The sequence below is a fragment of the Pagrus pagrus genome, assembly GCF_965226575.1.
Source record: "Pagrus pagrus genome assembly, chromosome: 10".
Lineage (NCBI taxonomy): Eukaryota > Metazoa > Chordata > Actinopteri > Spariformes > Sparidae > Pagrus > Pagrus pagrus.
Window position 1 is genome coordinate 5,166,346 of NC_140194.1, and position 13,189 is coordinate 5,179,534.

Below are 13,189 nucleotides of genomic sequence, written 5' to 3' on the forward strand. Positions count from 1 at the left end.
GGGGGAAGGAGGGTGGGTTTCGGGTCCTTAAACCTATGGAGAGTAACATGTTGACAGCCAACAAAGCTGATGGATTAGTTCTGGTGGTCAACTATCCTAGGTGTGGATAATTTGCCTTTGAATTACAGAAAAAGCATGGAATACAAGCCTGCTGACGGCATGCAGGCACCCGCACACATGTATTGTCTTTAGCAGATGGGAACACGAGCATGTGATACAGTCCAGCGGCAACTTCAGATAGGAAGAAATGGCAGAGAATTCGGGGATGGTAGGGCGAGGGCTGTTTTTGAAAAGGCTGAGGGTTATAAAAACAGAACATGGCTGGGGTCGCGGCCTGGCCTGACTCTGTCTTTACTGCACAGCATGCGCACATTCTTTCAGCCTGCACGCTCAAAGTCACCCAGCGGCCCGTCCCTGTCCTGGCAGAGTCACTACACTGCCCTCCATTTGTTTGTCTGTCAATGAGAGCAGAGGATTGTTTGAGTGCGTGCACCAGGTGCTTGTCCTTGTCTCCTGCTATATGCTGAGCACATATTTGTGTTTAATGTCGCTGTAACTGTTGTTTTCATCACTGATTAATTCTTTCCATTACTTTGTGAGTAATCAATCTATTGTTTAGTCTATAAATGTGAGAAAACAACAAACAATGCCCATCACAATTTCCAGCTTTCCATTCTTATACAGCAAGTTTACAGTGATGACAATTGCAGATTTACAATTCAGCTGTGGCATACTACAATATTATTATATTATTAAACAGCTAATTAAGTTAATTTTAGAGGTGTGAAAAGCTGACTTGTTTAAGAATTAGATTCCTGTAAAAGAGTCTTAAATATGCACTTGATGGCTATAAACATGTTATAGTGCTAAAGGACAATAAAGCGTACCTTCCTCACCAGCTGATGAATCACGCAGAAGACCAAGAAATAAGAAAACAGCATTGCCTTTATTGCGCTGTAGGACTGTTTGGACCTAGTATTATGAGTATGATAAAGAACATTGTGAGTTGAGACTGCAATTTCTGTCTGACATAACCCTGTTTGGCTGCTTAGCTTACATAATCGCTTGTATTTTGTAAACTTCATGCATTCATGTTCAATGTTTATTACGTAACAGTGGAACTCTATCTCGGTTGATGTTGGATGGGGTTGTTGGAATGCATAACGACCTAGTGTTACAGAGCCAAAACTTATCTCCTCATCGCTGTGTCACTGCTGGGGAGGGGTGTAGCTGCACCCGTTGTCGTTCTGTTGTGGGAGGAAAAATGCTCTGGCTTGTATGTATTTCTTCAAACCAATCACGATTGTCTTGAATGGCACAAAGGCCAGAATGCAGCGATGGTGCTCCTTTAAAATCATGTCTGGATCATGCCTTAATCCTTGCACAAGAAAAGATAACAGCTTGGTGGATGTTGTTGTAGTTGTCTGTAGTGACAGGGATTTTGAAAACACTAACACGCAGATAGCGGAAGGGGAGGAGAAAGCCACTTGACACAGGCGATGGATTTCAGGCTAATACTACAGTCTGCATCCAGTGAGTCTGACTAATAAAGAGCAGGACATATCTGCTGATGTTACCCTGAACACACGGCAAATACTAAACAGCAGATGTTCAAGTCTTGAATGGGGCTGTTTTAAATGTAACCTGTAGCCTGACAAAGTAAATGAAGTTAACGCTGGGGGAGGCAAGCTACTAAACCAGGCATGCTAGCATTTGCAGCACTCGCTGGAGCAGATAAACACACTGGTTAATCCATTAATTTCAGTTGTGCTTGCATAGCTGTGTTACGATAGCCTCGTGCACACCCAGTTTTGACACGTGGAGAAATCCGAGGCTTGACAGATCTGCTGTGCCTAGTCGTGGTTGCTAAGCTATGATTGGATAGATGCCGTTTGGGGGAGGGGTTTAGTGATAGGCCAATTTCCCAGAGCCCAAGATGACATCTTGGAATTACTTGTTTTGTCTGACCAACAGTCCCAAAGATATTCAATATACAATCTAAAATATAAAACAAGACTTACATGATTAATCCATTATAAAAATAGCTGACAATGAATTCAGTCAATTGATCAACTGTTATAGTACTGTATGTCGTGTGTGTTTAAGTGTCTGGAATAAAGCCAGAAAGACGACATGTTTATAGCTCCCGGTTACCTCCACACATGACTGGCATAGCAGGAGGAACATAAACGGCAACACATAAATGTATAAATCACTCAGTTGCACTCTCTTTGCCCTTGCAGGAGATGTCTGTTTTCAGTCTTAGTCCATCTCACAGTCAATCACCGTACCTTTCCATTTCCTGATGGGAGGCCATCAATTTTGCCATTAATATTGAGTCATATTAGCAGAACTCAATGATATATTTCTAACCCCAAGTGTCCAATAAAAACCCCTCTTTTCATTTTTAAAGGATAAATGATATGGAATAAATGAGGTGGTTCAAAAAAATCGAAGTAGGAAAAAATGAAAGGACACAAAATGAGAGGATATAGTAGATTTTCCCCTTGTGGTAGACATTGCTATATTACGAAAGATTGTGGGACCCTACAAAGATTTACTTTCTCTTTCAGTGGCATTGATTTTGTGGAAGATGTCTTTGCGACTAGCCCGGATGATTAGCCCCACCCGCAATCAATCAATGCTTGCAGGATCTCGCAATGGCAATATTTGCACAAGCCAAGTAGATGTGAAGAAATAGGATGAGAAGTTAATGTGAATTAGGCGAAAAGGCTGACAGAGAAAAAGAGAGAAGCGGGGAGACCTTATAAATCCAAGACAAGGACAGCCGACACATCAGTATAACAAAGCTGTTTTGTTTTGTTGGATTCAGCTTGCCGATTCACAAAATGATATGGCCTTCTGAATTTCCTGTAACCCCCGCCCTGTCTGTCAAGTGCTCTGTTTTTATTGAGAGGATATTGAAACCACCCACATTCAGCATTTCAGTTTTGTAGCCAAAGGATGCGTGCTATGCAACGTTTAAGGTGAAAAACACAAAGGTTTGCGGCTTGAATTGCCACTCAATGTGGAAGGAAGTGAACCACTACACCCTGTATTGTTTCCCCTTTGGTTCGGGTAATGCGAGGGTGCCGTGAAGTGCGAGACACTAAGCCTCACCCTGCAGTCGTGTCAGAGGATAATTGCTGTGGCTGCTGGCGTGGGAGGCCTGGATGTCTCAGAGTTGTTATTTGAGGTGAGTCAGGTTACAGGTGTGACATAAAAGGAATGTCTTTGAGATGGGGAATATCTTTAAAACCTACATAATAACATATAATTAAAATGTCATTGTAAAAGATGAGGAAAACAACATGTCTGCAGTTTTTGTTATCCCCATTGTCCACTGTTTCTTTCCAGTTTATAGCAGATTTGCTGCAGTCTTCCCATCGATCATATACGTATAAAGAGAACTGGATGCCAAAAAAGTTCTTCCGTTTTTTTCAATTTGTGCCCGTAGCACACAAGCATTTGATTCCTTCTCTGGCTCATCTTTAAGTGGTGTAGACATAAACAACACAAATGTAATGTTAAGGTTCTTCTCTCACGTACTTTTCATTGCCCGATGGCTAGAATTGAATAATTTCAAGGTGTGTTGTGGAGTTTCCTTGTAATCAGAGTTGTGTGTACATTCACTCTTTGTGTGAATCTGTGAAGCCCAACAGACGTGTTGAGTGCGTTTCCTTCCCCGTAAAACATTTGCAAATCCAACTGTTTGAATATTTTAAATCTTGCTTTGCTTACGTCCGTATTTGCCAGCTTGCAATCTTTTTCTCTCTGCCTTTGTTGTTGCGCATTGGTACCCTTTTTAATACATTGCCGCCAGACACTGTCAATCAGTGGAATAGTGTGAAACTGCCGCCAGGAATTTGTAATGCTTTCCTTGAGTGCTAGTGCATGCACATGTAAGTCAAAAACAAAATGGGGACTTGCATGTAAATACATTGTTCCATAGCGCTACTAGTGTTAAAAAAACCTATCTTTAACTAAGGTGTCTACACTACCAAGCAGTATTTCAACTCAATGCTACCCATATGCCATTGACCCTCTTTTTTAAACTTTTTAACAACAAAAATAACCCAACCACAAATCCGTAACTCATCAATCCCATCAGGTTTTGAGGCAGATATATCAGGGTACTTCTGATAATGACGCAAGCAACAAACATGGCTGAGACAACAGAGCCAGAATGTAGAAAATATGATATATTTATAGCAGAACGTAGTGTAGTGTAGGACTGAATAACTCCACCGCTGTTTTCAAAAACGGCAACGAAACCAAAACACTGCTGACAAGACTGCTCTTTTTGCTTTGAATGAAAACTTAAAAAATGAGACATTCCTTTGAGAACAGTCCAAATACTATACACAAGGAAATTGATTACCTCAGGATAATTCAAGGTAGCAGTACCATCAGATGATATTGTTGTCAAGGACAGAGGGGATAATAATGCCTGCGAGAGCTGAGATTGCCTGGATTGCATTGCTGCCAAGACTTGTAACCAAGTTTTTAAATCCTGAAGTAGAATTGCCATGAAATCACATAAGCTTCATTAACTGATATTTATGGAATTGTGTCTTGTTTTTTTTTATACATTGCCCTTTTCTGCTGGCTCCTATACTAGGCAGTCCTATCTCACCTTCACTAAGGCATGTCCAATCTTGTTCAAATGACACCAATACTGCAGAGTCAGCCATAAACCCCCTAATGTTTGTCTCCAGTGAGCTCTTTCCTCTTCCCCCCGCTAAAGAGAGAGGCCAGCACCTGGACGCAACCCAAATCGACTGCCTGCCTCTTATGCCTGTCTTCATCGCCGCATGCCTGAGTGCCCTCCTTTTCTATCTATACTCCCGCCGACCTGTCTACTTAACTGATTGACTGTCATGACATTTTCTCACAGTTAGCTTTAATCATTTCACCGTAACAGTGTACCATTATGGAGCGAGGCAAGCCGGAGCATTTGTGTGGTACAACAGGCCTCAATGGTGGCACAAAGTGCAATTTACATAGAAATGACCAAATTACTGAGGACTGGTGCAGCCAATGGGTGCTATAATTCAAAACGACGACTGTGACCACATGCGGGTCACAGCAGTCAGTAGGAGGTTAGCCTCCAGGCAGCGCTAACATTCAGAAAACAAGTGGTCAGCCAGCAGGAAGGAATGTGCTGTTTCAGCAGGTTGTAGGTATTTTGTCATCAAGTGTCGCACGTTGTCCTCTCGCCCTTCTGTGTATCGATTCTCTTTGTACTTCAGGCATGGAGAGGACAAAGCCCTTATGACACAGTCACAGCACACTGAAAACAAAAACACAGAGCACAAGTATGAGAATGGACAGATATTTTCATGGTGTTTAGTTGGAGTTAGCTTTGATAAATGCTTTTTTATTCAAATATAAATAATGAAATGTGTGAGTTATTAAATTCTGAGTTGTTTTCAGAATTAGAAAAGCCATCCCTTCAGTCCTGCTAGGCAGGCATAACCATATGTCCAACTGGCTTATTTGGACCAATTAACTCTTTTTCTGGCATTGGGGCTGATTCATAACCTCAACTCTCTGCATTTGCATAAAAATATCTTAATTATGGCCACAATCTCCGCTAGGTGCAGGTGGCCATGAGAAAGCGTTCAACGACAAAATGATAGATTATCTCCCCATGATTGCGATCAGTTATTCTTTCCAGCAAAAGACAGAAAAAAACAGTCATTTCCATAAGCATACTAATTCACATTTACATAGAGATGAATCCAGATGCAAATGAGCGAAACGGCATGTACTTGAAACAGGTCCCCTGGCTGCACTGAGGCATCAACAGGCATCTCCCAGAGGAATATCAAAATCCATCAAGCATGCCAATCAAATGCTGAGCGGCATTTCAGTTCAAGTAAGGAGGGGAAAGCAAGGCAAAACATCTGAACACAACAAGGTCCTTACAAGGGAGTTAATGTCATGCCTGGGTAATCCTTGATGCAAAACAAAACAGAGTTTTAAGACATGCTACAATGGCGGAATAAAGGACAATTTAGCTCTTCTACTAAATTTTCATTCGCTTCTTTTACTTACTAGCAGCAGCGAAGCCTTTCATCTAAAAGTACTGTTGGTGTATGGAGAGCTGTCATTACGCACTCACTTCAGTCACAGCACCGCAGCATGTAGCTGTATTAACCTGTAAAAGACAGGTTTCTTTCACATTCTGAAACATGAAAGTCGACCTGTTCTCGCAATGATATGAAATGCAAATGCTTTATAGAAAAATCAAAAGAGGCTTATGACATTCTGCTGAATATAGTCTGACATTTTGGAGACATAGCTTGAGGGACGCAGCATAACAAATAGGATGGAATTAAGCGTCGAAATTAATCTGGATTTATTTTATGTATGCTATGACTGGCATGAAGCAAATCGTATTACAGGAAAATAGAGAGAATCCAAATTGAGGTTAAACAGTTCTTCTTTCAAAAACAGTTTAATGGATTATATGCAGATATCTAGGTCTATTTGTGCACATACTCCAGACTATATCATTGCTGCAAACCTAATAATAACATAAAACGACGAGGAATGTAACACCGTCATATATCTGTGTTGTCATATATTTGCTGTCAGCATAAAAGACATCAAAGATAGTAGCTGGTAGTCATGACAAAGTATTAAAACAAACAAGTGGGATGAAGGTAACAGACTTTTGTAATCTAAAAGTACATGAGGGATATCATTTTTTTTAATAATCTGTAAGCCTGGAACCCCCGAGAGAGTGGAAAACAGCTGGACAGATGTCCAGTCGAGTCTACTCTGCTCCCTTGTATGACTTACTCTGACAAAACTCTTACGCAAACCATTTCCCCACTCAATGATGCAAGTGTATCGGTGGAAGACATGATTGGCAGAAGTCGTTGGCCCTAGCAGTTTAAGGTAATGGCAAAGCAGAAATCTGTCATGGAGTATTACTGTACATGTTCTTGCACACACACTCGTCTCTCTGATTCACTCTGATTTTTCGAACCCTTTTTGTTTCTATCACTGCTGACTTCAAAAGTACAACCATATGGCAGAGATTAACAAAGCTGACTGTCCCTCGTGGTGACGATGTCTAGGGGCATACACGTGTTTAACTTGCAGCGTGTGATGAAATGTGACTACAATCCAAAATCCACACCTGTGGATCATAACATCCAGGAAAACTTGCCAGTATTAACATCAGATTTGACTTAAATGAATTTCGACAAACACGTGCTGGGGAGAAAACTGGGGAAATCGCTACACTTAGTAAAAGAGGCATGCGCAGCTCTTTTCCCGCTTGTCTCTGTCACTCATTACCTTCTTCACTGTCTTGAGGAAGAATGCCCTGACCCTATGCTTTCACCCCTGGTTTGGACAAAGCCAGGCTTTGTGCCAGCTCTCCAGGCACACCACAACCTGGCCGTCCAGCCCGTACACTGCCAAAGCCCCTCCAGTCGTAGCCTAGGCCCCCCAGTTCACCCTTCATGGCCCGTATCCACTCAGCTGTGACTAAGTGACTCTCCCCCTAGTATGTGCTGTGTTTCATAATGAAATCATTCAGTCATGCACAGGAAGTTCCCTGGACTGCGTAGCCTTGAAAGAATGCCACTAATGTCCATCCACTCACACATGGCGGGCCCACAGGCAAAGGGACAGCCTAAGTCAATTAGTCACCTGGTGTTACTTCCAGTTCTGTATCCAAAGCAATCTGCCTTTTATACTTTAAATCATGCCGATTAGTTTTTTTCGATGTGACTTGTTCAGGCAAGTCGCACAGATGTGTGATCTGATCGACATCTGGGGATTTTCGAAGCACTATGTCATGTTCTTCGGGGCATTTCTGGGCAGTTTTTGTGGTGTGGCAGGGTGCCGTCGGGGAGTGCTGTTGCCATGAGGGGGTGCAACAGTGTTTGGATGGGTGGGTTCACATGAATGTTAGGATCCAGCAGAACATTGCATTGTAACGAGGGAACATGTCGGTTTATTTTTGCATTAAACAAATAGGATACAAGATAGAACGTGGGAATCAGTGCGTTTCAGAGGTGCTGGTAGAATAGCTGTTTTCAGCTAACCAGCTGCTGGCTGTAGCGTTGTATTGATTGGACGGGCATGAGAGTGGTATTGATCTTCTCATCTAAATCTCCCAAAGTTACAGTAATAAGCATTTCTGAAAAATGTCTGTTCTTGTTCTAAACTGTTCCTTCACAATGTTGCTTTAATATTAATAGCTTCCTTTTAATATGACCTTCCGATAAATCCAGAGATTATTTCTGTTTTTAAAGCAGAAATCAAATCTCAGCCAACGGTTTATGTACACAGCTGGGACTCCTTCCACTCCCCTGCCTGAGAAGTGTCTGCGCGCACTTGTGTGTCCATGGAGATGATCCTCCCTCAGCTCCTCTGGAATGTTCGCAATGTGAACAAAGAAGAAGAAGATCAGCTCGAGTACCTGGGGTCTTTGCTCGGGCCTGCTGTGGGCCCCCGGCTGCATGACTGTCTGAGTCTGTGGTTCATCCTACTCATACAGAAAACAAGCACATCTGGATGGAACCACACAATGCTGGCACGTAGGAGGGCATGACTAACTGCCATGCTGAATAATAACACACTGCACTGGTGCCACGAGCTCCGGCGAGTGTCATCCATTAGACCATGTCGCAAATTTATGTGCATGAGGATTTTGTTGCCTCTGGGTGAAAAATCATGGCAGGACTTGAAGAAGTTTGTGTGGTGATCTGAAATAAGCCAGGCGGAAAGCATGAGGGAGGAACATATGTGAACAGTCAAGAGTTATTCAACACCCTCTTTGATATCCACCGTTGGTGTGATTACAGCTGGCATGGTCCCTCGCTTAAAATTGGTTTCTTTTGCGAAGAAATGCAAAAAAACTAATTAGGGAAATGAAACTTTCATTTTCCATTTAGCTAACAAATGAAGTAGACAGTGATGTTAACAGTGAAGACAGATGAGCTGCAGAAAGAGGCGGGAATTGGGTGAAACATAGAGGGTGGGAAATTGTTTGAGGCAGGAAAGGAGGAAGGTTTGTGAGCCCGCAGACCTCGGTTCAGCATTGTGTTTAATCCTTGGTGTCCGCAGGCCGTCGTAAATCTCTTTGCGGCATTAACAGACATGCTTAGAGCACGATGCCCAGCTGCAACCCCACCCCCCCTCCCAGGAACACACATGTTCACATACTAACCCCACACCCGGCACATTAACATGGCCTCCTTTCCCCTATACAACAGCCAGTGCACATATTGATCCCAAAGTTCCTATTAGAGCTGCAGCAGGCAGCTAGTCTGGAAAAATCCTTCAGTTACACCTGCTTAACCCTCTGCTGCTTCTCCGCTGCTATGTTGTGACCTGACAGGGTGAAGCATAAATCACTGATACTGACACACGTGCGGTAAGCCATGAAACGAAATGCGAGTACAAATCAGGCCCTAATTTGAACAAGAGACACTCATCCCACTCTATGGAGATGCACAGTCAAACAGCGGTGGTTTGCCCTGGAGTTGGCCATGTATATTATACAAAAAAAAAAAAAACTTGTAAAAGAAACCAGATGAGGTGCAGATAATGAGAGGCTGGAAAGAATTAAGCCTTCAAAAGATCGATCGTACTTTCTCTCTGATGTGCTCGTAAGTCTAGAACCAGAAATCAGACACAGAGCTGGGGCCCATAGTGGAACTAACAAGGAGAAGATGCTTCCAAAAGAGTCAAATTAAAGACTGATGTGGGATACAGTGGAAGGAAAAATAGCACGACTGACCATGCGTGTCCTTTTTCTCTTGGAAACCTTTCCCAGGTACAAAATCAACATTTGAAAACTCTGTAAACGAGGCTCTCCTCTGAGAGCAAAGCGCTCATTAATTGTAGGCTTGGCTTCTCAGCAGCACATGAACCCACAAAAGGAGTTTTCTTACTTTTCAGCTGAACAGCTTGAACCAATAAGCCGTCCTGCCATGGCTGTAGGTTCACCGTTTATATTGCTAGAGCGATGAACATCCTGTAATCTGTCCTCTGAGAAAGGAGGAAGTTTTGATATAGTTAGGGAACAGTAAAGCCCCTCTTTCAAAGGATGTCAGATGATGTCAGTTGTCTCCTTCAGTTCATCATTCTGGGGGAGATTATAACGGGGATTAGAGATTCCTGTTGTAGCGTGCCTGTGGCTGACAGTATGGCTCCTGGGGAACATTGTGCCAGTGTAAGATTTTTCGACAGCACAATGAGAGCACTGTAATGGGCGAGCACAGAGGCTTGAAAAATCCCAGCGCACTACACAGACTAGGTAAATATTTGATGCACTCTAATCAGGCAATTAAGCACAAACTGCATTTAAAACACAAAGTCTGACAACGGTTAAATTAAATTACAGTGAATTTATCAAAAAGGACAAGAGATTTTGGAATGTTACAATGCATGTTAAATTAGCGGAGCGTCAAACTCCCAAAACAGGTTGACAGACAATATTTACAATGTACTTACAACATGTACAATGGATATGATACACCTGTGACTTTAAGGCTGAATATGCAATCCAAACACATTTACAGGAGTGCAGGTGCAGCGATGACAATGTACTGTGCAAACATTTTCTATAAAAAAGGGAGCCAGATGTCAACAGAAATACAGTATTCAAGAGTCAGATTATGTTAAGGCTTAGGCAAGACACAAGGCAAGAATCCAGACACACACATGAAGGGCTTCATTATGTTAACCCCAGTCACGAACATAGCCTACTCTTTACAATTAATCCTACTCGGGTGAGATTCAGTGGAGTGAAGGACAGGATAAACTGGCCTTAATCATTCCTCTCTGTGAGGCATACAGTGAAAATCTCATCAGGGAGCTTATAAACATGTGTCAAATTATTTATAAAGTAGGCAACACATTCTATTCACAAGAGGTAGTTCAGCTGGATATCCAAGACAGTTTTGTGTAATGCGCATCAGTTTAGCACAGGTGTGCCAGCCGTGTTCGCAGAGCTCATTATACCGTGCAGGCAGCAAATCCGTCACCTGTGCGTGCTGAATGTTCACAGCTGGCTGTACTTCCCTTTGCAATGTACAATGTGTCTGTATAATCTGTCTATCCTGTCCTGGAGAACACCAGCATGCTCGTCTGAGAGAAATCCTAATTCCGGGGACAAAGGCTCGCTGTCCCTGTAGAGCTCCAGCAGCCTTTTCCTGGAGTCTCTGCGCCTGTGCAGCTCCGCCACGCGCTGCGTGGTCCTCTTTCTGAACATGCACACAGAGTTCAGCACTGTGCTGTGATATTTCTCCCACATGTTCAACACCCGAAAGCCGTGCACGAGTCCGGCCTCGTTGTCTATGAATACAAGGTCACCGCGGGGTGTTTTCAGGAGGTTGTTGGTGTCCCTCTCCATTACGCGCGAATCCCACTGCAGGCTGAACAGATTGCTGACGAGTCTGTCGAAGTTTGCAGTCAGGTAGTCGAATATGATCAGGTCGCTCCACTGCATCAGCTCCAGCAGCTCCGGCGTCGTCTTGTTCCACAGCTCCTTGAGCACAGGATGCAGCCCGCTGCTCTCCTGTCGGAGCGGCGCAGGTGTGACCACCCCGGTCAGATTGGAGACCCAGTCGGTGAGAGAAACCACGGCCCGATCGCTCCACTGCAAACCATCTATCCGCGTCCTCACAGCCGCCCATTGCTCACTGTCACCGTTCACCTGGGACAATATTAGAGGGGGCACGTTTGTGATGCCTAACAAACTGGCAAGGTAATACGTCAAAGTTTCTCCTTGCACCTGATCCGCGTTTATTCCGTAACGCACGCACGCTTTGGTCCCATCTGCAAAAGTGGCGAGCTGATTAGATATCCTGCCGCATCCCGGCTCCAGGCTCACTATCCGGTTTGTCCTGGCTCTCTCTCGCCATGCCCGTGCGTATTCCTCCGTGAAGCCCACACGAAGGAGATCCTCCAGACCTTCACTCCAATATATCCCATCCTCCACCGGGGAGCCTAACTTGACCGGGCCCTCCCGCTGCGCTGACCTCTTGTTATCCCCATTCACATGGTAATCTCGACTTCCTGCAGAGACGGCTTGATCGGTGAGGTTGCGAGCCTCAAGTCTGCCCCCCAAGTGGGGTCTTTGTGCCGCTGGGACAGCGAGCAAAACCCGGAAAGTTTTGGCAGAGAGGTCCGCTGGGAGACCCTGGTGAAAAGACCCTCCGCCCGGTGCTGAGAACCGCCGTTTGTGTCGCTCCAAACGGGTCTCCAGCGCGCTCCAGACGTAGAAAACACTTGCAAGGGCGCACAGGAAAAGGAGAGCGAATAAGTTTGCCGAAACAGCCCTCATGGTGAGACCACCCTTCCCTCCGGGGACCTGCAGAGCTCAAGCAGGTTAAATAAGACACAGAAAGAGCCAAATGTCTTCAATCCACAGTTGAGCTGGAGCGGCTGTGAGCTGTGCGCCCCGCGGCTCCCAGGCGGACTGTTTGAGATCACAGGAGGAAGAGGGTCTCCGGAACAGTGTGAATCTCATCTCCCGTCCTGCACAGACGCCTTGTCATATCCCTCCTTTGCGGGAAACAAGAAGGAGCATTTCGGATCACCACTGCCGATATCCGCTAGTGAGCGTCCTCCATTATAGCCCACTGGCGTCGTAGGTGCTTTCTGTCCGTGTCCACCTCTCCGTTTCTCATCCTCTCCTCTCTCTCTCCCTCTCTCTCCACCGGGCGCTGTGTGAGTTTTGATTTGTGGTGGTGTCGGCTCGCAGAGAGACACTAGGCGGTGAGACACGTGACTCCAGTCCCGAGATGGTGGGCGGATCGTGGGAAGGAGGGTTCAGAGAGGAGCGGAGCAAGTGCACCGCGCTGCGTTTTGTGTGTGTGTGTGTGTGTGTGTGATGTGAGAGGATTGTGTGGTATTAGCAAAGGCAGTCATTATGATAATTGATACCTTGGGCAGAAATACTCTGGAAATAATGTCACCATTTTAAACAAATTATTTTGCGCCTGTTCACCAAGCTGAATCTGTGTCAATGAGGCAGAGGCGGCAGGGATGGAGCTGGAGGGGGGCGAACTCGCCTGAACCCACTTTGCCCAAATTTGTACAAAACATTCACCCACGTTTTTTTTTTTTCTTCTAAATTCCATCTCTAATTTATGATCACCATGAGGTCATTGTGGATCACAGAAAGCATCGAGTATTATCAGCACATTCCCTG

At 44.4% G+C, this 13,189-nt stretch overlaps 2 protein-coding genes across 4 annotated transcripts in view; one reads left to right on the top strand and one right to left on the bottom strand.

The window, feature by feature from the left end:
• pamr1b (peptidase domain containing associated with muscle regeneration 1b) overlaps positions 1–13,189 on the top strand; it is a 62,861-nt gene that overhangs the window by 8,784 nt on the left and 40,888 nt on the right. The window lies entirely within an intron of this gene.
• fjx1 (four-jointed box kinase 1) lies at positions 10,365–12,791 on the bottom strand. The gene has a single exon (XM_084363998.1). The coding sequence runs from the start codon at positions 12,317–12,319 to the stop codon at positions 11,036–11,038; it is 1,284 nt and encodes a 427-aa protein (XP_084220124.1). The 5' UTR covers positions 12,320–12,791; the 3' UTR covers positions 10,365–11,035.

Excerpts from the sequence above, each read along its gene's own strand:
- fjx1 (XM_084363998.1), bottom strand. The coding sequence starts at position 12,319 with ATGAGGGCTGTTTCGGCAAACTTATTCGCTCTCCTTTTCCTGTGCGCC.